The 24,998-nt window shown below is 46.2% G+C and overlaps 1 protein-coding gene across 3 annotated transcripts; it reads left to right on the top strand.

The window, feature by feature from the left end:
• Positions 1-604: 604 nt before the first annotated feature.
• GNL2 (G protein nucleolar 2) lies at positions 605-24,680 on the top strand. Of its 3 annotated transcripts, XM_004001810.6 has the most exons (16): positions 605-782; positions 2,463-2,547; positions 3,724-3,818; positions 5,364-5,503; positions 8,360-8,544; positions 11,657-11,723; positions 12,637-12,795; positions 13,331-13,444; positions 16,632-16,760; positions 17,497-17,601; positions 18,375-18,533; positions 18,744-18,857; positions 21,746-22,203; positions 22,532-22,617; positions 23,711-23,796; positions 24,480-24,680. In XM_004001810.6, exons 1-16 carry the CDS (start codon positions 719-721, stop codon positions 24,630-24,632), a joined length of 2,199 nt encoding a protein of 732 aa, XP_004001859.1. In that variant the 5' UTR covers positions 605-718; the 3' UTR covers positions 24,633-24,680. The 3 variants fall into 3 exon arrangements, with proteins under 3 accessions (XP_004001859.1, XP_060255325.1, XP_060255333.1); XM_060399342.1 differs by having other exon boundaries at positions 22,532-24,680; XM_060399350.1 differs by lacking the exons at positions 605-782; positions 2,463-2,547; positions 5,364-5,503 and having other exon boundaries at positions 3,722-3,818; positions 22,532-24,680.
• Positions 24,681-24,998: the final 318 nt, after the last annotated feature.

Here is a 24,998-nt window from a genome sequence, read left to right as displayed (position 1 = left end):
GAGGTTAAATAAGTAGGCAGGGACAAGATCATTCAAAATTCCATAGGGATAACAAAGAGTTTGAGTTTCTCTTTCTCTCCTTTAACCCTGAGAGTGATGATACGCTAGTGGAGTTTTCGGAGGGATGACAAGATCTGATTGGTATTTGGCTGTTGGGTAGTCGGCCACTTTTGGAAGGACTTAGAGGACAAATTCCACTCCAGTACTCTTGCCTAGAAAATCCCAGGGACGGAGGAGCCTGGTGGGCTGCTGTCTATGGGGTCGCACAGAGTCGGACACGACTGAAGCGACTTAGCAGCAGCAGCAGCCGAGGACAAATTCAGAAGATAATTAAACTTAAGCTGGCGTCATTGGCTTAGGAAGGGGCATCTACGTTTTCAGGCAGAACTCCTAAGTTCTGGGCCGCAAGTCTAGGGTAGCTGGGTGGTTGCTACGGAGGGCAGCTTGGCGGTTGCTATGGAGTGAGAGGGGCGGGGCTCGACGCTGGGAAAGGTCTAAGAGGCGGGGTGGGGGCGGAGCTAAGAGTGCGGCGGCGCGCTCCTCGCGATCGCAGGAAGTCGCGCGGGGCAAAGAAGGGGTGCGAGCGGAAGTGACGTCGTCCCGCACATGCGGTCCAGCGTGGTTCGCGCGGGTTTCCTCGGTCCGGTTCGGGAAGTTACAGGCGTTTGTACTCCACGGAGGCCGGGCCCAGCGGTCTGGTACCAGTCCTATCGGCAAGATGGTGAAGCCCAAGTACAAAGGACGGAGCACCATCAACCCCTCTAATGCCAGCACAAATCCCGGTACAGGCGGCTGGGGTTGCGGAGGGTGGGGGCTTTGAGGAAGCTTGGGGCTAGGGACTCCGAGTGGCCTTGCTTGGAGTGACTTCAAGCGCTGTGGCCTTTGGGTATGAGAAGGGAGAAGGTGATTCCTTGTTCAGAGGCACTGAGGAGGGCTGTCTTGCGCGCCTGTTAAGGGTAGATGCCGGGAACCAGGTCTAAAGCCGGGAAAGGGAACTCTCAGGCCTGGCAGCCTTGGGGAGTCTCCAAGGTGAGACTGGGAAGCCCAGAGTTGGAAGGGGCACTTAAATGACCTTCTTGTTTTCCTGTGTGTCGGGTGTTGAAGCCCCTCCCCCAATATAGGTCAGTCTTGTATCAGTCCAGCTCAAGGAATTGCTAGAAGTAAGTTAGATAAAGTCAGATAAAAGTGATGTAGACCGACCCAACTGGCCTTTTATACTTGGCCACAGTTGCCTGCCACCTTAGCTTTGGCCGTTTAAATGAGAAAAGGACTGTAGATTTGGCTCATGGAGTCGTCCAAGTTCATAGAAAAGTTACAAATAAATAAATATGGTTGTGTCAGTAAAGATGTTTTTGGAAATGTGTATGAATTTTGAGGTTCCACCATGGAGTGAACAAGATAGCCCTTGTGAGAGTCCTTTTCATTTGGGTTTAGTTAATAAAACATATTAAAATATGGCTTAAAGGTTTTGGTTTTAATTCATGTTGAATGTTTCCCCTGGACTGCTGCTAAATTATTCAGTTTGTGTAGACTGGCATCTTACAGTATTAAGCCTGAAAAGGCCCTTAGAGATCAGGATGTTATAGGTGAAGAGACTGAGCCAAAATAGGGGAAGTGGCTTCTCACAGTTGACACCTTAGTGAGCAGTAGAGCCGCCAGCCCTGTGGTTTCAGCCTGTTTTCTCCTGCATGACTTCAGGAGTAGACAGGCGACCTGATGCTCAGTTGATAGTCCCGTCCGACTCTGCAACCCTGTGGACTGTAGCCCACCAGGGAAGGCATCCCCAAATGTGAAGCTAGTATTTCTATGCTAGTTTGTCCTTCTCCTTCTGTCTGAAATGTAAGGCAAAAATTACTGTCTATTTTTCTGTTGAATAAACTAAGATTAAGCATTAGGAAATTAAGAACCTGGTACATTGGGAACACTTGGGTATCAGAATTGTACAGAACCTTTTCCTGGAGCAGGTACTCAACATTTGTTCAACTGAGACCCAGAGGTTAAGGTAGGCATCTTAGTGGTTAAGAGTAGAGATGGTGATCCAGTGTTTTTGTTCAAATTCTGTCTGTGCCATCTTTGTCTTTGTACAGGATGGCTGCCCACTGTGCCTCAGTTTCTTAACCTGCACAATGGGGATAATGTGTCCCTCTTTATAGGATTATTGTATGGATTACAAGACGATGCCTCTAATATGCATAGCACAGTGCCATAACTAGTACTCAGAAACATTACCTGTTATCATTTTCAAAGCAGTCCTATGGAGGATTCAAGATTAGGTCAGCTTTGTCATACCATGTAGCTTCCAGGAATGATTCTGTTGGAGCAACACATGAAGAAAGTGGAGATTTTGCGCTGAGTTGGCAGCTTGCCTACTTTCAATGAACTGGTTGGAGTGCTTAAAGCAATGGCTATAGTTAGACTTGTTGGTTATCAAATAGTGTGCAGACTACTTTTGTGTTTCCTAGATCGAGTGCAGGGAGCAGGAGGCCACAACATGAGGGACCGGGCCACAATTCGACGCCTGAATATGTACAGACAGAAAGAGCGAAGGTGAGCCTGGACGCTGTTATCCCCTCCCCCTTCCCTTCCTGCCCTGGACTTGTAGCTGCACCTGTGAAGCCCTTGATACTCCCACCCCTACTCTCCCCAGATAGGCATCCCCAAATGTGACACCAAGCCAGCATTGCTATCCTAATTTGTCCTTCTCTTTCTCTCTGAGATGTAAAGCAAGAATTACTGTCTATTCTGCCATTGATTAAACTAAGATCAAACATTAAGAGATTAAGAAACTGGTACGTTAGGAACAGTTATGTGTCAGACATACAGAACTTTCCTGATGCTTTGCCTGGAGCAGGCACTCAACATTTGTTCAACTAAGCGTGTTTTCAAATACCGTTTTATATGATCAACTGTGAATTTTGAGTTAGAGACATGGGTAGTGGTGGTGAAATAGTGATCGTGTCATAGTCCTTCCCCTACAATAGCCCTGTTCCTCACAGCCTCGGCCTCCACGAATCGTGTGTTACATCTCAGTAAATGTCCATCAGATAGAAATCTGCTTTTCTTGAACAAAGCGTATAGGGCAGTGTCATGAAAGCAGCAAAAAAAAGTTGTTTTTTAAGGCCAGACTTTAGATCACCACACTGTGGCTCTTGGACACTCATCACAACTCTGAGTTCTGCTGAGGCAGCTTCGACCACAGGGACTTGCTGAGTGTGACATTTTGTGTGAGCTGGTCTTAATTTGTTTGGTAATTGGATTCTTCATCCGTTCTAAAAGATGTGTCTAAAACACAAACGTCAATGAACTTAATCTGCTTTAGTCACCTACTCTGCAGTTTGTTTTAGTATTTTGAGTTCCAGCATAAATCACCCTCTACTTAAAATTCATTTAAACCAGCTTTTAAATAATGATCCCAAAAAGGCTCAAGTATGTGATTTTTTATTTAAAAGCAAACAAACAGTAAACAAATTTTTAAACCCGGGCATTAGTTGTTATTCATCGAGCAAAAATCATTACGTGCTCTGTTGCAAGAGGTTAAATGGCTTGGGGCAATCTGTTTTGAATGTCAAAGGACTTTTTGTTTACCAAAATCTGTATTTCATGATCACTTAAAACCGGGAAAGAGGAGAAAGAAAAGAGAGGTCCTTTTGATGGAAAGGGTATTCTGTAAACTGAAATTTGCCCTTCTGTCCTCAACCCAAATCTGTTATTTCCTTCATTTAGGAACAGCCGTGGTAAAGTGATTAAGCCTCTGCAGTATCAGTCAACAGTGGCTCCTGGCACAGTGGCAAGAGTGGAGCCGAACATTAAGTGGTTTGGTGAGTATGAGCCTCTGCTACTTTTGCCCTAGGAAATGTGCACTGTGTGGGAAAGGGCAGAATGTTCAGGTGTCTGAAAGGTGTTGAGGTTTTGGGAAACTGTCAAGGACAATGTGAGAAAGGAATGAGATAAGAAGCCGCCGCCATGGGAAAAATGCAGAGAAAAGTGGTACTGGTGGCTTTCACAAATGACTTCCTCTTTTGAAAAGAGCTCATCATTGTTCACTGGGAGTGAACCTCTTAGACGAAATCATCCTTAATGACTAGCTCTCACAGACCTCGGAGCGCTCCTGTGTTCCTCTTCTAATTTCTGATCGCCCGGAGACATGACTGTTCGAACGGTGCCTTGAGGTGTGTTCCTGCCTTTAGCCTGAAGTTCCTCTGAAGCCCTGTATCTCAGTGCAGTTGTATTTGGACTGAGTGGCAATGAAAGGACCTCTCGTTAGTCCTTCCCTAGAGCGAGTAGCTGTCTCCAGAGGCAGTGGGGAGGCAGGATTTCTTCCTTTGGAAACCCCACGTTCATCTCCTTTGGGGCTCTCAGCCTTTCCCTCAGCACTGCCAGCTGTGTGGACACATCAGGTGGCCGGACCCCATTGTTTGCCTGCTGTTTGAACTGTCCTTGAACATCTCGTAACATCTCTGGGTGGGACGGGTATCCTCTAGAAAACTGCAGTACAGGAAAGTGTCCAAGAGAACTTCTTCAAGAGGCCTTTAGCACAGTGGTAAGGTCCTGTGACTCTAGGTCCAGACCTCCTGGGTGTGAGTCCTCATTCTTCCCTGTTTGGTACCATGAGCAAGTTCTTAAGGGTGCTCGTCAGTTTTCCATCTGCAAAATGAAGACAGAAATAGCACCTGTCTGTAGGTCTGCTGTGGTAATTGAATGAGTTAATAGGTGATGTATAAGAGTCTAGAATAGTGTCCAGTAAGTCGTACAGTGGAAGCATTAACTACTGCCACTGTGGCCTTCCCCTGGAGTTTGGCATGGGTGCCGCAGCGTGCCTGTTAGTGAACAGTCTCTCGCTTCCATGGTGTGCTCCAGGAGGTGTTACATGGTTTCATTTTGTTTCCTTGCAGGGCTTAGTTGGTTAATGTAACAGTCCCTTCAAGCTTTCCTAATCCTCAAAACAGGAGCTGTGACTCTTAGGAGGTGCTGTGCTTCGGGATTCTCTGCGTACACTACCTGATCAGCTGTGATTGGCTGCAGATTTCTTTGCCACGTCTAGCCGGAAGAGGGGCATCTGTCAAATCTCAGTTCCATTCAGTGATGTTTATTTTTCAGTTTTGTCCAGTCAGGAGATTGGACTTGGAAAACTACTGAAACCCTCTGTGTGTCTGGGTTGGTTGTATATGAGTGCAGGAGAGGCAGTTTTTGTGTTTTTTGGCTTTTTCCTTTTAAGTTTGAAAATGGCTTTAGGGTAGATGTGTCGGGCGTTTGGGTAAGTGAGGGCAATTTAAAAATCTTGCCGTTCACAGTGTCACTGGGAAGTTGGAGGCGAAAGCAATAAGGAGCAATTTATTAAATGGCAACATTCTTTTGTAAAACAGGAAATACACGTGTGATTAAGCAGTCATCGTTACAAAAATTTCAAGAGGAAATGGACACAGTCTTGAAGGATCCATACAAAGTTGTCATGAAGCAAAGCAAGTTACCCATGTCTCTTCTCCATGATCGAATCCGGCCTCATGTAAGACAGAGGGTGTCCCTGGCAGACCACACAGATCCCCCTCTACCATATTTAGCTCTTGTTTTTTCTGTAGAGAATAGTGCTTAATGCAGTACCGATGAGCTTTCTGAGACTTCTTTCGCCGTTATTAACGATCTCGCCTTTCGCATGAACCGAATTCTGTCAGAGAGGTTCAATAGCATGGTGGACCAGAGTACAGGCCCTACTTTAACCTTTTTGCTGTGGCCCTTTCTGCGGCCTTAGGTGTCTCTGAGCTTTCACTTTCCTGGGTGATGGGATGCAGATGAAACATCTATTAAGGCTCTTGGCACAAAGCAAGCACTCAGGCCACCACTTAATTACAGCTAAATAGATCATGGCTATCACCAATACCATTTTTAAAAGTTTTTGCAGGCAAACTTGTTTAAGTGGTAATTGCATCAAACTTTGGGGAAACGTAGAATTAGAACTGGGTTGGTAGGAAAGGAGACTTTGGTGTTGAGTACTTTCAGCTTCAGTGAGTTCCTTGAAGAGTCTTGTCCCCTGAAGGAAGGGGTACCTGTCAGATTGGTTGTTAAAACCGATGAAGTTCAAAGTGCAGTAAGGACTGAATCTGGCTCGAGTGGAGTGAGTTTCACAGGGAACCAGAGAAGTGGCCCAAAGCTTGCCTGCACTTTTTTACATGAACTGAATAATAATTTCCCCAAATATCCATCAGTTACAGCACAGAGCTTCGGTTCCAGCATCAGGAGGAGAAGAAAACATTGACATACATACAAGAATTAAAGAGTTCCACGAGAAGTGTTTACTTGCAGAACAGAATAAAACCCAGGGCCTGGTTATTGCCTCAGGGTTTGTCAGTTATGCTTTGTTTTATGATGGACTCGAAGAATGGCACCTGTTAGTGGAGTGACTGTTTTCTTTCAGGGAAGCACGTGAGTGTGATTCGTGAAACGCAGACAAGGTGCTCATTTCTCTTGCTCTCTCTGTCTGTTCTCCCTAAAGCCATCTTCTAACAAGCTGTTAAATCCTGTTCATGAGAAGAACAGAGAAGCAGCTCTGTCGTGGGTTTATTGCTTTGTTGCGCATGCCAGTTGTTCAGTGCTTTTAAAATGTGGTGCTTAGATGTCTGCTAGTGTGGATCGGAGGGCCCACGACTGCAGCGGCCAGCTTGTGTTTTGGTGCAGGTACTCAGGGTAACTGGCGAGTTTCCTGCTTTGGCCTTGAAAACCCTTGTGTGTGTGTGTGTGTGTGCTCAGTTCCTTAGTCCTGTCTGACTCTGCGACCCCCATGGACTCTAGCCCTCCAGGCGCCTCTGTCCAAGGCGTTTCCCAGGCAAGAATACTGGAGTGGGTTACCATTTCCTTCTCCAGGGAGGGGATCTTCCCAACCCAGGGATCAAACTCAAGTCTCTTGCCTCTCCTGCACTGGCAAGTGGATTCTTTGCCACTGTGCTACTGCTCATTGTAGAATCGGATTCTGAGATGTGCTGTGCGGTGTAGCCAAGTCCCGTGGGCAGAGGAGCCTGGTGGACTAGAGTCCCTGGGGTTGCAGACTGAGCTCACGCATGCACACACACGCGTAGTCAAATCAGGTACACTTTTAACTTTTGCACATTCACCTGTATGTGCATAATAATTACTGTGTTTCTATAGCAATACGACAGTCAAAATACTGTAACTTACTTTGTGTATTTTATTGTACCCTGCATATTACTACATTGTACTTCCTGAGATATAGGTTTACAGACACAGATCCAGGTATACTGTATTTTATAAGCTAAGAGATTTTCAAGGATAATCTTGGTCTTAATTTTCCCAGTGACTTTAGAACCTAGTTTTCATGTGAAATGTGACTGTTTTGTGTGGGGATGTTCCCCTGTTGGAGTGTAGTGAGTAAAAGTAAACTAAAAGGTGGGTTAGAGACTCTGAGAAAATGATAATGTCTCAAGGATCTCTAGGAGTTGGAGGGGATTCTGTTTAGAAGCCATGGGGTTATTCTGTCTTCTGAATTTAGTAGCTGGTGCTTGCAGGGGAGCCTGAGGGCAGAAGGTGATTTTTTTTTTTTTTTTTTTTAAACCGAGGATATTCTCTGCTGGCTACTAACAACATACTGTTACGAGATAGATCCTAACTCAGACTGTGACTTTCATCCTGCTTCAAAAATTCCTCTGCTCGTAACTCCTTTATAGGCACATCAAATTCTAGTTAGGATCAGGTTCCTTTTATCACATCTAAACTATTATTTTGGAGTTTTGCTAGATGTTTTTCATCTGAAGACTTTCCATGTGCATTTAATAAAAAACGTTACCTAAATTAGGGAAAATGTTATCTGAAACTAAATTGCATCTTACAAAACAAGCAATTCCTTTTAGCCATGAAAGAAATTAACTTCCAAGAAAAAGTTGGCATTTACAGTTGGTTTAAAAAAAAAACACAAATATGAGTATGATTGTCCTTGACAAAATCTGTGAATTTGGCGAATTTTATGCACTTCTTTGAAAACTTTTAAGAAGAAAAGGGGGTTAGAAAAGAGAAGCTAATTTTCAGTATTGTAGCCTTAATTACATTTGACTGAAAGCTTATGATAAATGAAATAAAGCTGAGTTTTGGCAAGTCTTACACACAGCTATTCATATTTGCTTTGATTATTGGTATTTTGTGTTTCTCCAAGGAAGCTTACAGAGGGGAACAAGTGTGTCTGCTATTTAAATAAGCATTTCTGATGAGAAGTCAGGCTGTATTCATGTTGCATATTTTGGTATGGGTTGAGCTTTGTAAAAATGAGAGCAGAAAGCCTTTCCTGGGTAGGTTTTGAACTTTCTGCTTTTTCTCTGTGCATTGTTTAGTGTTGCCTATAATTCTCCTTTCTCTTTAGAATGCAAAGGTGCACATCCTTGATACTGAAAGCTTCGAAACAACATTTGGCCCCAAAGCGCAGAGGAAGCGGCCAAATTTATTTGCAAGTGATATGCAGTCACTTATAGAAAATGCAGAAACATCCACTGAGAGCTATGACCAGGGCAAGGATCGTGACTTGGTAGCTGAAGACACTGGTGTGAGGTACTGTTCGAAGTTCATGCACATGTCATCATTTGCTCTTTTGTGAAACAAACATCTTCTGTACAGTTATTTACCTGCAAGAACCTCAGTGATTTATCTCATAGATGGAGTTAGCCTCTTCCTTTATACTAGAAAAATTAGTGAAATTGGTTGGGGCCAGATGGAAGATAATTTAAGGTAGATGATTTACTATTGGCCTCTTAATCCCCCCAAATAAAAATAAGTGACACTTTCTTCATAATAATAGCAGTACATTCTGTCACAGGCAATTTTTAAAAATATAGTTAAATTGGAAATGCCGTAGAAAGAAAAGAAGAACTCCTAATTCCACCACCTCTGTTATTAATATTTTGGTGACTATCAGGATTTCCTTAACCAGAGTCTCTGGATCACTGAGAGGGGTTCGTGGATGGCCTTGAGATTTCTGTGACCCTCTGAAGATAATGTGGAAAACTTTGCATACATAAAAGTAGTGAGGTTTTGTTTTTAGGGAAGAGGAGGGAGAGGAAAAGGATCCATAACTTTCATCATACTTTCATACCCAAAAGGAGATCAAGAATCATTCAAGGATATATGTATATATGTGTGTGTGTGTATATGTGTGTGTGTGTGTGTGTATATGTGTACACACGTGCATGCTAAGTTGTATCTCTGTCCATGGGGATTCTCCAGGCAAGAATACTGGATTGGGTTGCCGTGCCCTCCTCCAGGGGCTCTTCCCAATTCAGGAATTGAACCCATATCTCTTATGTCTCCAGCATTGGCAGTCAGGTTCTTTACCACCAGTGCCACCTGGGAAACACACACACACACACACACATACACACTACTCTAGATGTTTCTAACATGGAGTTTTTATCACACACACACACTATTCTAGATGTTTCTAACATGGAGTTTTTATCACACGCACACACACACACACACACACACACTAGATGTTTCTAACATGGAGTTTTTATTTATAAATGCAATACTTTAAGACTGTATTTTAACTTGCTTTTACTTTAATGTATTTTTCTCAATTATTAAGAATATATTTCCATGTCAGTACTTAGTCAGCAGCAGTACAGTGTTTCACGTCAGAGTAGGTTATGTCATGGCCAGTTCCACATTTGGACATTCATACTGTTCAAAGTTTTCCCCTGTGGTAGATGATTGTAGGGTAAAATGTCAGTGTGACTAATTTTTTCTCATCCTGAATTGCTCCCCAAGGATAAATTCTTAGGGGAAAGGACAGTATCCAAGAGTAGGCAGGTTTTTGATCGGTGGCTGCCCCATTGCTCTCCAGAAAGGGTCTTCCGGTCTGGTGCTCCTGGTCCCCCGTCCTGTGTCCCTCAGGCGCCCTGGTGGAAACGTGCTGTCCCTGCATCAGCGCCACTGCCTCGGTGCTGTCCTCAGCCCACCACTAACCCTGGGACTCCTGGAGGTAAAATCGAGCTGCTTGAGGCCAAGCAGGAAGAGGCAGCGAGTTCATTTTTTCCTAGAGCTGTTTGAACTTTGTATGTCTCTGCTGATTTGAATTTTTTCCACCTCAAAAAGGTACAGTCAGCAGTGGTGTTAGTTCTCAGTCATATCTGACTCTTTGTAGCCCCATGGACTGTAGCCCACCAGGCTCCTCTGTCCATGGAAGTCTCTAGGCAAAAATTCCAGAGTGGATGGCCATTCCCTTCTCTAGGAGGGTCTTCCCCACCCAGGAATTGAACCCGGGTCTCCAGCATTGCAGGCAGATTCTTTACTATCTGAGCCACCAGGGAAGCCCTCAGTCAGCAATAGGGGAGACATAAAACTAGTTTTTTGAGTCAGAGACATTGGGTAGATATCTTTGAGGCTAGTAAACAAATTCTCAACTTTACCAGCAAAGTGTCACTCTCTTTTGGAGCTTTGGCATGTGAATTACATTTCAGGTCCTGCTGATTTCCTTTTCATAAATCTGTGTGACAGACTGCCTAAATTATAGCTGCCTCTTAAATTTCATATATTTATACTTATTATTCATTTTTGCTGCACTGGGTCTTTGTTGCGGCGCTTGGCCTTTCTCTCGTGTGGCGAGCGGAGGCTTCTCTCTCGTTGCGGAGTGGTGGCTTCTCTTACCGTGGAGAGTGGCCTCTAGGGCATGCCGGCTCCGGGAGCTGCAGCTCACGGGCTCAGTGACTGTGTCACCTGGGCTTAGGTGCCCCACAGCATGTGGGATCTTAGTTCCCCGACCAGGGGTTAAACTCCCATCCCGTGCTTTGCAGGGCAGATGCCTAACCACTGGGCCACCAGGGAAGTCCCACTGCAGAGCTTTGAGTCGAGTTCCCTGTGCTGTGTAGTGGGTCCTCGTGTAGTTACCTGTACTATACATAGCGGTACAGATATGTCTGTCCCAGTCTCCCAGTCCACCCCCCCCTTTCCCCACTTGGTAACTGTACGTTTGTTTTCTGCTTCTGTGACTGTCTCTGCTTTGCAAGTAAACTCATCTGTACCATTTTTCTGGACTCTACACACAAGCAATATTATGCAGTACTGATCTCTGTCTTACTTCAGTCTGTATGACAGTCTCTGGGTACACCCCATCTCCGCGTGTGGCACTGTTTGGTTCCTTTTTCTGGCTGAGTTGTCCACTGTATGCATGTGCCACCTCCTCTCTACCTGTTCCTCTGTCAGTGGGCGTTTAGGTTGCTTCCACATCCTGGCTCTTGTGTCTAGTGCTGCATTGAGCACTGAGGTTCATCCATCCTTTGGAATTGCGATTCTCTCCAGATATATGCCTGGGAATGGGATTGCTGGGTTCTGTGATGGCTCCGTTTTTAGTTTTTCATGGAATCCACACACTGTTCTCCATAGTGGCTGTAGCAATTTACATTTCCATGAACAGTGTTGGAGAGGTCCGTTTTCTCAAAACCCTCTCTAGCATTTATTTTTTGTAAACTTGTTGATAATGGCCATTCTGACTGGTGTGAGATGTACCTCATTGTAGTTACGATTTACATTTCGCTAATCATTAGCAATGTTGATAACAACTAGTTTTGATACCCTTTTCCCTGAGCACATGATTGATTTTTCCTTAAAATATCCTTTTAATTGTTACAGCGCATCAGTTGCTCACTTTGGTTGCTTTCTTATTTAGAAATGAAGCCCAAGAAGAGATATTTAAAAAAGGACAGTCTAAAAGAATATGGGGTGAGCTGTACAAGGTAGGACTTTAAATTTTCTCTCATTGAGTGGTTCCTTCGGCTTTCATGATCTTATGGGAGACAACAGACTTGGAGCTACTGACGCTCTGTCCATCCATCCATCTTTTCTCCATGGAGAAAGCAGGATGGATATGGCTTTGCACATACTACTGTTGTTCTAGATAACTGCGTTTTTCTTTATTACTCACATGATAGTAACAGCCAAATTACATGGATTCATATATTCTCTGTTTATATTGATATTTCTTTGGATTGCCTGCTAAAATGATATTCCTACTGAGATTTATTATACATGTTAGAGCTGCATGAAAATTTTTGAGTTCCTTAGTCCAGCCCTCTTGTTTTACAGACGAGAATGCAGGTCTAGAAAGCTTGAGTCCCTTCCCCAGCTCACCCAGGTAGTTAGTGCAGGAGCCTTTGTGTCTCATGAGTCCTGGTCCAGTGCTATTCAGCTGGCTGAGTTGAATTTGAGTAATGTTCTCAGTAACAAAATCTTTCAAGTATAGTCACGTAATTAAACGGTAACATAATAGGAGACTAGTATCATGAAGGCAAACTAAATTTTTTACTTTTTCGGTAAAATACACAACACTTATAACATGGAAACTTAGAGGTTTAAGAAGTAAATGATTCTACTCACTATTGCATGGCAGTCATGAAATAGACTGGTTTCGTCCAAGCCAGTTCTGTTTGAAATTTTGACAAGTTTCAGACACCCACAGGGTGAAGAACACTTTTTAGAATACTGACTGCTGGGTTTTGAGATTGGCTACAACCTGCCCTCCTCATAACACTGTTGAGAGGTTATCCCTGTTATTGCTTTATTTTTCCCAGGTTCCCTTAAATGCCTTCTCTCTTTCATTTTGCCCTTGTACTGCTGTAGCAAATCACTTTTGCCTCTTTGAATTTGCAGGTGATAGATTCATCAGATGTTGTGGTTCAAGTTCTTGATGCTAGAGATCCAATGGGTACACGTTCCCCTCACATTGAGACTTACTTGAAAAAAGAGAAACCCTGGAAACATCTCATTTTTGTTCTTAACAAATGTGACCTTGTTCCAACCTGGGCAACAGTAAGTACAGCTGCTAATGCAAAACAGATAACCAAGGCCATGAGGCTCGTTATCCATGAATAAGTAGGTGTCGTGATTACTAGTATTTGGGGCAGCAGATAAAGTGTTGCACTGTTGAGGTTGTAGTCACTGAGGTGTCTATACTGAAAGCAAAACCAAAATGGGCTTCAGTGATGATGGGCAATTACCTTTGATCCCTGATGGTTGGCAGTGGTACAGCTGCAGGGCCCACAGGAGGACTGGGGTGGGCCCTTTAGAAGGGGCGGCAGCTGCGGCCCCTGGCCCGCTTCACATTATGTTAGGTTAATTGCATTTAGTAACAGTGAAGGCATTTTGAGAATAGTGTTGTGTGTTTATAAGGCAAAAAACAGCATCAACCGTCATACTTGAAAAAAATATTTCAAAGAAGTGCAGCTGACATTTTCCTTGGACAGCTGTGTATGTGAGGTACCATCCTGTCACTCACTCTCTGGTTCTGCCTGTGGTGTAAATAAACAACTTCCAATTTACCAGCTTCTTTCTTGCCTCCCTTTAGAAACGATGGGTTGCCGTCCTCTCCCAGGATTACCCGACACTTGCTTTCCACGCGAGTCTTACTAACCCCTTTGGCAAAGGAGCGTTTATTCAGCTTCTGCGGCAGTTTGGAAAGGTATCGAAACCTGGCCTGCCCCTCCTGGAATTGGAAGGCTGTGGGCTGGTGTGAGAATTTCTCTTCCCAGAGTGTGTCTCACCTCCCACATCTTCTCGGTAGTGAGAACGGTGTGTTCCAGAGATGTAAACACTCATGGAGCCTCAGGATTACAGGGGATCCTCAGATGCTCTCTAGCTCAGCCTGTACCCCCTTTCCCGACGAACGTCACTTTGCTTTCTGCCATGTCCCTGGCATCGAATGGTCCACCCTCTGCTCGGGTTGATGACTTGCCCCCTCCCAACACTCTCTCCACTCTGGGCTCCTGGGCCATGCGTTCTCTCCCCTCTGCCTAGAAGGGACCCCGCTGGACTCCAGCCTCTGATCCCTGGTCAGACACTAGTTCTCGGGGGGACTCTGAAAGCAGACCTTCTTGAAATTTTCTGTTCTGCACCCGCGACTCTGTATTCGTGAGTTCAGTTCATCTTACCTGGCTTCTATCAAAGGATGCATGACCTCTGTCCTACCCTTCCCTACTTCCCAGAAGAAATTCATGGCTGTTACTTCTGGCATTTTCTCCCGTATTTTTGTACATGCTTATGAGTTTGTTTTTTCATTCCCCACCCTGCTCAGTTTTACGTATTTGTTAAGTTCCTGCTATGGAAAGTGAGAGTTAGATTTCTTACCCCCTTCCTCTCTCTCCACTTCCTGTGTCCTTGTATGGCATTTGGTTAAACTACTGTTTGTTCAGTGTTTACAGTATTATGACCAAAGTGTCAGTCCCTGCTGATCCACAATGCTATGATTATAATTCCTTTCTAATAGGAGCTTCAGTTTCATCTGGTGTTAAGTAGCTCCGCTTTATTTATCACTGACGTGTCACCAAATCCTCGATAGTGTGGGAACTTTGAGTGTCCAGCACCTCCCGTCCAGGTGGGGCCACGTCCCAGACTGCTGCCGGGTCTTCCTGGGGTCTCCTTTCACCATCATCTGAGAATTCATATGGCTGTTCCCTGTGTTGGCTCCCTTGTTCATTGAATCTCTTTTCTTTCTTGGTTTACTCCTTCCTTTTGATGGAATGTGTTTTCCAAAAGCTTTCTGAAGAAGGGTACTTCGGAGGAACATTTTTTTGAGACCTTGCCTTCTGCAAATTTCTTCATTCTACCCTCACACCATTTGTTCTTAGAATGTTGAAGGTACCACGTTGAACCTTCTTTGTTTTTAATTTTGGCCTTGCCACGTGGCTTGTGGGGTTTTAGTTCCCCGACCAGGGTGTGAACCCGCGTCCCCTGCAGCGGATGCGCAGAGTTCTAGCCTCTGGACTGCCAGGGAAGTCCCAGTTGAATTTTCTTTGCTTCAGTACATTTATGACATTTTGTCCAGCTTTCTGAGCAGTTACCTTGATTCAGTCATTTAGCTGTTCTATCACGAAATGTTTTGCCTCTCACTTTTAATGTTTAAGTTCCGAAAGCTCTTGTTTAACTCCGAGTCGCCCTACCCCCTTTAACAGCCTGTTTTGTTTCACGGATTCACTAGCTTCTGTGTCTGAGGACGATGAGGGTAGTGGTATTTGGGAATTGTCCTCCACATTTTCCTGCATTGACACTGTCTTCTCCAAGTTGCTGTTTTCCTGTCTTTCCTACTAGAGTCACGCTTCCAGTGTCTGGTTATTCTTGGTTCTCCATTCATTTTTAAGAGTGAGCCACACACACACAAAAGGCTATAGAAGCTTTATGCAGGGGGTAGGCTTGTTGAGAGGCTTTACTGTAGGGTGACTTGGAAGAACCCAGAATTTCGTTGGGGGACACTCTAGATGTTGCTGTCTGTAGGTCTGCTCTTATTCTCATTATTTTAGCTTCCCCATGCAGCATGCAGAATCTTAGTTCCCTGACGAGGGATCAGACCTGTGCCCCTGCAGTGGAAGTGCCGAGCCCTAACCACTGACTCATCAGGGAAGGCCCCGTCTGTAGGTCTTACTCCTGGACCTGTGAGCTTCCCTAGAAGGGAGTCTGTCCGTCTCGAGCTCGGGGGTGTGTGGACCTGGTTGCCAGGATTCTGCGAGTGCAGTGGGAGTAGGGGCCTGGAGTTGCCCTATTCAGTATTTAGACGTTGAACACTTGCTTTCAGCAACTGTTAGGTCTAAATCTAGGGTCCTTGTCAGGCCTGAAAATTAGGAGTATTTTCAGACATCCAGGGCTCCAAAACAGTTATTGTCTCCTAAGCCTCCAGGGCAGAGAAGTTGAGACGCCCGTGCTGGGCTGGGGAAGGAGAGGTGTGACTATTTGCAGACAGTCCACTGGTCAGTCCTCTGGATTTCAGTCCCAGCCTTAGAGAGGACTGTACTGCCTATTCCCAAGGCCTGTATTCACTGCGTGTTGCAGTGTATTTGCTGCGTTTTTAGTTTTTCTACCTTTGCAGCCAGGTAGCTTTCATATTTTGTAGTGGGTCAAGTTAGATACTACTTTTTAACTGTAATATTCTGTTAACATCTCACATCAGTTTGTTGTCTCATCTCTAGCTCACGCTTCTGTTTTATGTGTGTGGCTCTCTGGGGACCAGGCGTGGGGCTGGAGGGGATGTACGTTCACACTGCTGTTGGCTCTGTGGGTGGGGGGGTGTGAATTCTCACTGCTGTGGCTCTGGGAGGTTTGTGGAGGGAGGCAATCGTGGATATTCAGTCCTCTGCCTCTAGACAGAAGCCCCCATTGATTTGTAGACTCTGCTTGAGCTCTGCCTCCTTGAGACTCTCACCCAGCTATCTAGCTTTTGAGACTGCCTTTCTTGTCTTTTGTCATTGGCAATGAAAATGCAAAATGTGGTGTGCAGAGAAGAGGAGGGGTGGGTCATGGGATTGGTACATCTGCTAAGGTTCTCCTCCCTGAAGACATTGTATCAGTGGACAGCATTCTTCTAAACTGGTGACTAATGAGCTGTTTCTGTCTTTCTTTCTCAGCCTACATACTTTCAACCTTAAAACATTCAAGAATAATTTCACATGAGTGACTGAGGCGCTGACTCACCTCTGATTTATTCATGAGGACGTGTATGCAGCCCACTCAGACTAGGCCGGTGATGCGTGTCTGGGCTTTAAATCAAGTCGTAGTGGCAGTTTTGTGCTGTATTCTTTGTGGCAGCAAAGTAACACAACCTGTTTGTCCCAGGATCCTCACTCCAGGTGTGTGTGGTGTGCGTTCTTTTTTTTGCACAGTTGCACACTGACAAGAAACAGATCAGCGTGGGGTTCATTGGCTATCCGAATGTTGGCAAGAGCTCTGTGATAAACACACTGCGCTCCAAGAAGGTTTGCAACGTGGCCCCCATCGCAGGTGAAACAAAGGTACATCTGGCTCGAGGGGTCTTCTCCACTCTGACTTATTTCCCGCGGAGGGCGCTAATTCAGGACACGGGGATGTCTATCTGCCTCCCTTGGATGAAGATTCCCGTTGGGAGCTTAGTCTCCTTGTCGCAGGTGGCAACGTCCTGGAGCTGTTTCTGCCCTTTTGATAAGACTAAGAGTACTTTGTGTGCCACTGCCTGCTTGTGGCATGGTCTGCTGTGTGCCACTTGAGTCTTGTTTTCATGTCACTCCAACCTTTTGCGTTGATAAAACTAGAGAAAATTTGGTGTCTGGCTTAAGAAAGAAAATTCAAGTTTAAGATAGATTGTGTTGGTTAGGGGGCCTACCGTGGAACGTGGAGTGTGGGGTGCAGCATGGTTCTGCTGAAAGGAACTGGGGCCAAGCAGCATTAAGCTTCCAGAAGCACTTGCAGAGAAGTCAGAGAAAGCTTTACTGGACATCATTGCACAATCCTAGATGAAGAGCCTGCCTCTGCATTATTTTTAGACCCTTAGCTGATGGAAACTATAGTTTATGCCTCATGGAAGTGCCTCGTGCATGGCATATAGAGGAGGGGCTTTGGAGCTTCATTACCTAGCAGGCTGCACCCCTATGACCGCCTCCATACCCGACCCCCAGCCCCAGCCCCCTCTCTCGTTAGGTGAGCATCGGGGCTTTGTGAAACCCCTCTCCGGGCTGACCCGGAGCAGTCAGGAACGGAAGTCTCTGCTTTTAGGTCTGGCAGTACATTACCTTGATGCGTCGGATCTTCCTCATCGACTGTCCGGGTGTGGTTTACCCCTCCGAGGACTCGGAGACGGACATTGTGCTGAAAGGAGTCGTGAGTATTTTGGTCCCGGGAGGCTCTTTGCCTTCGAGGGGAGCGTGCTGTGGGGAGCTCTGGAGACCTCTGCTTTTTACTCGTTCAGCAGGCACTTTGGGGTCAGCCTGTCTGGCCAGGCTGGAGGAACATGACACTGAACAGGGCGGCCTGTCTGTTCCACTTCAGCCTGTTGGAGGAGGCTGAAGGGCATATCTGGTCAACGTCATCCCACAAAAGCGTTTGTCGTTTACGCACGGGATCCTGAGGGAAGCAGGGCCTGTTTATGTTTAGCAGTAATTCATCTTCGTGGGTTTATGGGTTGAGTCATTTTGGAACTCGGTCATTTCCTCACTTGTTTCTGAAGACAACTGAGAGCTTTAAATGATTCCACTTAACCTTCACCAGTGTTTCTGGCTATGTACGTCCTGGGCGGTTCCTCCCCACCTTCCTTAAACCATTTATTCCCTTCTCTTTGTGTCCTGGGATCGGCAGACTTTTAACCATTTGTGCAAGTCAGTAGCACAAAGCATTCCAAGTTAAAGGTGCTTGCGGAAGCCGTGCCATCCTTTTGTGGTGAGCCGGATTAGAGCCAGATTAGAGCGGGGTTCTGGGTTCCCAGCTGCGGTTGGCTTTCCATGGCGCTCCTTCCAGCCGACCATGTCTCATCACCTCCAGGCCCGCTTGCTTTGAGGCGTTGAAATCTGTTTTCAGACACGATTACAAAGAACGCTTGGAGCTTCACTCCTTCCATAGTCAAGTTTGTAAGCAGGAGCTTTCCTATCAATATTTAGGTTCAAGTTGAAAAAATTAAGACTCCTGAAGACCACGTTGGTGCTGTACTTGAACGAGCAAAACCAGAATATATCAGCAAGACGTACAAGATTGATTCTTGGGATAATGCTGAGGACTTTCTGGAGAAGCTAGCTTTCCGGACAGGGAAGTTATTAAAGGTGAGCCAAGGTTTGTGAGAATTCAGACTGGGACCTGCTTCAGGCCTGTGTGCGCGGTGTGTGGTGTGGACCTTTTTTGGGGGGACGTGTGTGAGCAGTGTGAAGTATGAACCTTGGCAGGGTAGTGACAGACAGCTGGGACAGCGATGTGCCACCAAAGCGGGGGGCGGCTTTGTTGTTTGAATCAGGCATCTTTCTGCAACGTTTCAGGGTGGAGAGCCCGACCTGCGGACTGTGGGGAAGATGGTCCTCAATGACTGGCAGAGGGGCCGGATTCCTTTCTTTGTCAAGCCACCCAATGCAGAACCCCCAGCAGCCCCTGAGGTAAGACAAGGGTGGACCCACCTCTCTGGAAGTGGGGTTACTGACCCGCATGTCTTTGGACTGCATTCATCTTCCTTTGGGGTATAATTTTCAGCTGCGGTGTCTCCCATCCCAGGTGCCACTGGCTGTGACCTTGTGGGGGGTGACCTCGAAGTAGAGGTATGATAGGAGACTGAGTGTAAATGCCAGTCTCCAGGGCTTTGGAGATGGAGAGCTCATTACATGCGAGTGCTCACTTACAGTTTCAGTGTCTTGTCTTCTGCTTGAAGAACAGAGGCATTTCCAAGGTTTGTTTTGTTTCACAAACCCAACCAGGTGCTGGGCACTGGGAGCACAGGATTAGATAGCATGGTCCTTGCCCTCAGGAAGCTCATGATCAGGCGGAAAAGGAGAGTGGTACAGTGGATGCTCAGGGCAAGTCTTAGGTCTAGGGGCTCTGAGCTACCCTGAGAAGCTTCCCAACCGTTGCATGTCTCTCCTGGCAGTGGACTGCACAAGACTCCAACTTGGGCACTTGGCTTTTCTATTTCTAGGGTCTTCTTCAGAGCTCAGCCAAGTCTCTTGAAGAGATGGCTTTAAGTTTTGCTTCATGCTAGTCTTTTCGGTCCATATTTCTCTGATATCCTGTCACCTGGCTCCAGTCCCAGAGTTTCCATTGTCAGCTAGAAATTTCCATTTGAATATTTTCTCCAGCTTTTCAAAATCAACATACCTGAAACTGATGTTACTCACCTTTTTCTCCTTTTCCCCTAAAACCACCAGACAACTGGTACTGCAGGACAAGGCCCTGCCCTCCTGTGCACGCACGCACACACCCATGTCCATGTGCCAGTGGAGGAGTACCTGGTGTTTTCGGATCTCAGATAAGCTTCATCTTTCTGTACCTGTTACGCAGGTTCCAGACACCCGCTGGGTAACTGCCAGAGTTAGTGCAAACCCCGCAGGTCAAGACTGCCCCCACTTCACGTGCCAGGATAGATGGCGTTCTCAGGCTACCCACGCATCTGCCCAGCTGACTACGAATTCAGGGCTTCCCATTGTGATCATTTGCCAAAAGGACTTGCAGAACTAAGGAAAGTGATCTGCTTGTGATTACTGGTTTGTTACAAAAGATACAAGTCAGGAATAGCCAAATGTCGGGTGCATAGGGCACCTGTAGGGCGGAAGGTGGCATGGAGTGTCCACACCCTCTCCAGGCAGGCCACCCTCTCAGCATGTCATGGTGCTCACCAGCCTGGAGGCTTCCTTACACAGGTGCAGTTGACAGGCTCATTAGCCGTCAGTGATTGAACTCAATTTCCAGCCTTCTCAGCAGTTGCCTGGGCTCTCAGTGGCCAGCTCCTAATCTGAAGCTGGGTCCCAGCACAGTCATCTCACTAGCATAAACTGATTTGGGGCAGAGGGACTTACTAAGAATAACAAGAGACACCAAAGGTTTTAGGAGCTCTTGTGCCAGCAACTGGGTGTCAGAGGCCAAATGCATGTTTTTATTACACTATTGGAAGACACGTAGTACACAGATAAATATGTGATGTCAGGATGTACTGATTGCCATGAGGGAAACTAAACCAGGTTGAGGGTTTGTGGGAGACAGGAGTGCTTTGTAAGTGAGGTGGTTAGGAACGGCCTCTGGGGAAGTGGCCTTTTAGGGGAGACCTTGGTAACCTGAAGCAGGAGCTCCATGGATGTCACAGGAGAGGTTCCAGGTGTCGGGAGCGATACCCCCTAACACCTGAGGCAACGGGAGCCTGATGTGCCATGGTTCTGGAGGGAGGCCATGGGGTAGGCAGCACTGTGGCTGGTGGGGCCGAGGCCTCTGGTCCAAGGAGACTGTCTTTGCCCCCATGTGACCCTGTGGGGAAACGGCGGGGTTTTCTCTTAACTCTTTCTCCATGTCTAGCTGTTAAGTTGAGACAGTTTCTCCCGCTCTGTGACTCGCCCTTCCCTCTCTTTGGTGGTGGCAGAAACTCCCTTGAGAATCTCAAAGCTAAAAAACTACCTTAACAGAAAAATGTATGAAAACATACGTAGGAATTTTTTACACAGTTTCCTGAATTTCATGGATTCCTGATGTATTTAGTGCTTTGTTCAGCCACCTCACCTTTGGAAAATTCCGTGGGTTCTTCCAGCCTCAGCTCTTAGTGTCCAGTGGCACTACGTGAGGCCTCACACTGCCAGCCCACGTTTCCCTCTGCCCCTTCTCCAAAACGTGCCTGGCATCAGGGCTGGTTCTGAATCTTCCGTTTCCTCCCACCCTTCTTGCGCGGCGCTTCCTCGGTGCCTCTCCTCCACCCTCAGCGCTTTCTAAACTAGCACCTCCTTGGCCCTCAGCATTCTGCTGGGTCTCCATTCTTCCCCCGGGGTGTGTGGTGCCTGGGGACGTGCTTTCTCAGCAGCCCCCGTTCCTTCAGTCCTCGGATGGTGTAGGCAACCTCCTGTGTCTATAGTGTCTAGTGGTTTGGGTTTTGATGGCTGAGTACTCTGAGTTGGCGCACCCTTTCGGATCGTAGCTGTATTCCTCTCATCCTTCCATGCTGGGTTCAGGGCTTAATGCACATTGGCTAAATGATACGTTAACAACATTACTGAGATGTGCATGTTTTTGACACTTTCCCTTAGTCCTGTGAAGAGGACTGCTTTGTTTGAGAGCATGATGTGTAAGTTCAGAAATTCAGCGGGGACTTCTGTGCAGTATTATAAACTGGGGGAAATGTTTGTAAAAGAAGAGAGACAAGTATGTGTGTAACTGAATCACTCAGCTCTACACCTGAAACTAACACACCACCGTTAATCAACTATACGCCAGTGTAACAAAATAAAAAAAGAAATTCAGTTTTCATTTTCTGATTCCATTTCTCTCCCCACCCCCACCCTTCTGTCCCAACTAGCTTCCATCCTCCTCATCTTTGGAAGTTGCTGCAGAAACAACCCAGAACAACCCAGGAGAGAAAGTCGCAGAAACAGGCGGTGAGGAGTTGGAATCCATCCTCGAGAAGGAAAAAGAGGAGCCCCAGCATTGTGGCATCGATTCAGAAATGCAGCAGATTCTGGCGCGGGTCCGGCAGAACTTTGGCAAGATCAACGTTGCACCTCAGTTTTCTGGGGATGACCTGGTTCCTCTGGAGATGTCCGATATTGATGATGAGCTGGAGAGCCTTTCTGCAGAGAGGGAGGAGGAGGAGGAACAGGAGCATCTAGGAGACGATGAGGACGAGTCTTACACAGAGTCCCAGGAGGAACATGCGGGACACACCACTAAGGCCGTTATTCAAGCCCTGGATGAAAAGATCGCCAAGTACCAGAGGTTTTTAAACAAAGCCAAAGCTAAGAAGTTTTCAGCAATCAGGTAGTGTCCTCTTGATCTCACAGATTGCTGTGTGCTTATTCGTTTTGCCAGAAACTTGCCATAAGGAGTTTTTTACAGGGTAGGGGAAGGTGTTGCTATACATTTTTAAAATGTACAGCTGCCTGAACCTTGAGAAGCGTAGTAGTTGGGTCTTCCACAGATATCCAGGGGCTGCAGAGATGGTGTTGCTTCTGCCAGTGGCGTTAACCACGTGAAGAGGAGTAGGTTTCTTTCACCTGGGAGCTTGTCACCATCCTCACATTTGTGTGGGCTTTGGGCAGTGGAGGGAAATGTCAGACGGTTTCATTAACCGACTCTTCCCTTTCAGGATATCCAAGGGACTGAGTGAAATGGTTTTTGCAAAATCCGAAGGACAAAAAAAAAGAAAAGCTGAAGAAGATGTAGATGATACAGGTACAGTTAAATTACTGAAATCAGGTAGATGCGATATGCATCTTCAAAACTTTGGGAAATTTAAGTTTCATCTCGGGAATTATCTCTTGAACTGTCATCCTGATATTTATCACATCTGGCAGATTACCCTGGTTCCACTTATTATTTACCACACAAATTGTCTTATCTTTTTTAAAAATATATCTGTTTATTTATGGCTGCTCTGGGTCTTCGTTGCTGCTCTTAGGCTTTCTCTAGTTGTGGCGAGCGGTGGCTCCTCTTCATTGCAATGCGCAGGTTCTCATTTTGGTGGTTTCTCTTATTGCAGAGCTCCAGCTCAGTAGCTGTGGTGCAAGGCTTAATTGCCCTGTGGCCTGTGGGATCCTCCCAGATCAGGGATTGAACCCTTCAACCCAGTCATGTCCAACTCTGCGAACCCATGGACTATACCATCCATGGAATTCTCCAGGACAGAATACTGGAGAGGGTAGCCTTTCCCTTCTCCAGGGGATCTTCCAAACCCAGGGATCGAACTCAGGTCTCCCGCATTGCAGGCAGATTCTTTACCAGCTGAACCACAAGGGAAGCCCAACAGTACTGGAGTGGGTAGCTTATCCCTTCTTCAGTGGATCTTCCTGACCTAGGAATCCAATGGGTCTTGTGCATTGCAGGCGGATTCTTTACCAACTGAGCTCTCAGGGGAGTCCTTATTGTGTTTTTATTCTGCACATTTCTTGGGGTTAAATTGGTAATTCAAGAAACTTCCTCTAAAAAGAATACCTTATTAAACTTGGAATCTAAGTGTGGATCCAAAGACAAGTTTTTTCAGGCGGGCAGATGGTTCATATATTTGTTCTTTATGCAGTCATTCTAATGACTTCTGCATCCAGTTTTCAAGATAAACTGGAGCCTGGGAGCACACCCCCACCCCTACCCCCGATCTGGCAGCCTCCTGGCCTTGTCCTGATTTTATCTGTCTCACACCACACTATTCACACTGGCCTTCTGCCTTCCTCCTCCAGCATATCAAGCTCATTCCCACCTTAGGATTCACAGGTACATTTTAAATGAAATTCCCATTTCTTTTCTGTGTGTGTTCGTGTTTCGTTTCCAGCACCTCCCAAAAAGGGAAAGAAGAGGAAGGCACAGAGGGAAGAGGAGCAGCCAGACAAAACTCGCAGGACGCTTACATCTAAGGAGGCACGTGTTTTGGTCCTCAGCATCACCCAGTGTAGAGTAGAGAGGGGAAGTCCATTTCTTACAACTCACACTTTATGAAATTAATGCTCTAGCGTTTAAGTCAAGGAACCCCAGTCCTAAGTGACCTGGTTGAGGTCAGTGAAATAGGATCAAGAGTTGACCTTGACTGCATGAAGGTCAGCTGAGTGTATGTCTTGTTTCAAGAATGCCAGTTGCTATCCTCAAACTTGCGGAGTACTGTTGGAAAGAGTGCTGGGTGTATGTGACCTCAGGGAAATGACACATGACGAGCTGAGCTGTGTAGGCAGACAGATGGCTGCCGTCTGTGAGGCTCAGCTCTGTAACGAGGCTCTCGAGAGCTGCAGGGGTCCCCTTTGGGAGGTGGAGAGCTTGTAATGAGTGTCCAGCCTTAGACCAGAGGACCACTCGGCAGGAGTGCAGAGAAAAGGTTCAGGCATTGGCTGAGGGTTGGGCCACGTCGCAGCCTGTCACTTAGAGTTGTCACAAGCTGCAGTGGAAGCGCAGGCTTGAGTCTGGTAAAGCCTCTCGTCGTGAGTGCTGCCGCCAGTACTTGCGGGAGCCACGTGGGAACGGAGCACAGAGAAACAGAGGGGCCTCTTTATGACTTTCAGCGTTGGTTTGATTGGTTTTTTCCCTCTTGGTGTGTGTGCCATTTTTTACAGAGGAGGCGAGAAGCACGGCAGCAGCGATCTAGAAAAGTTGGCGTACGCTACTATGAAACACACAACGTGAAAAATAGGAACAGGAACAAAAAGAAGACCACCGACTCAGAAGCGCAGAAACACAGACACAAGAAGGCCAAACATAAGCAGTAGCGTGTTAAAAGCTGTCTATTAAATTATACAAAGATATGCAACTAGAAACTGTTCATTTTCTTCATGCCCAGTTGGCATTTCAAAGGCCATGATGCATCTGTTCTGAGATTGGACAGTTGAAACCACCTACCAGTACTAGTGAAAGTAAAGAGTGCTCCTCACCCCTAAGGATTTCAGTGATGGAGTCCACTCGAACTCCTGACAAATGAGTCAGTCCTTTGAGTTCCTAAGAGTATAACCCTGGCATGAAAGTGTCTGACCGAAACAGGGCTGAGGTCGAGAAAATACGGACTGTGGTATTTCTTTTGTACTAGCAATGAGCAGTTTAGTTTGGAATAGAACTGTTCTTTGTTTTAATACTATGGA

Source organism: Ovis aries, chromosome 1, assembly GCF_016772045.2.
Source record: "Ovis aries strain OAR_USU_Benz2616 breed Rambouillet chromosome 1, ARS-UI_Ramb_v3.0, whole genome shotgun sequence".
NCBI classification, from domain to species: Eukaryota; Metazoa; Chordata; class Mammalia; order Artiodactyla; family Bovidae; genus Ovis; species Ovis aries.
Note: the sequence above shows the minus strand (reverse complement) of the source record. Positions and strands in the feature narration are given on the sequence as shown.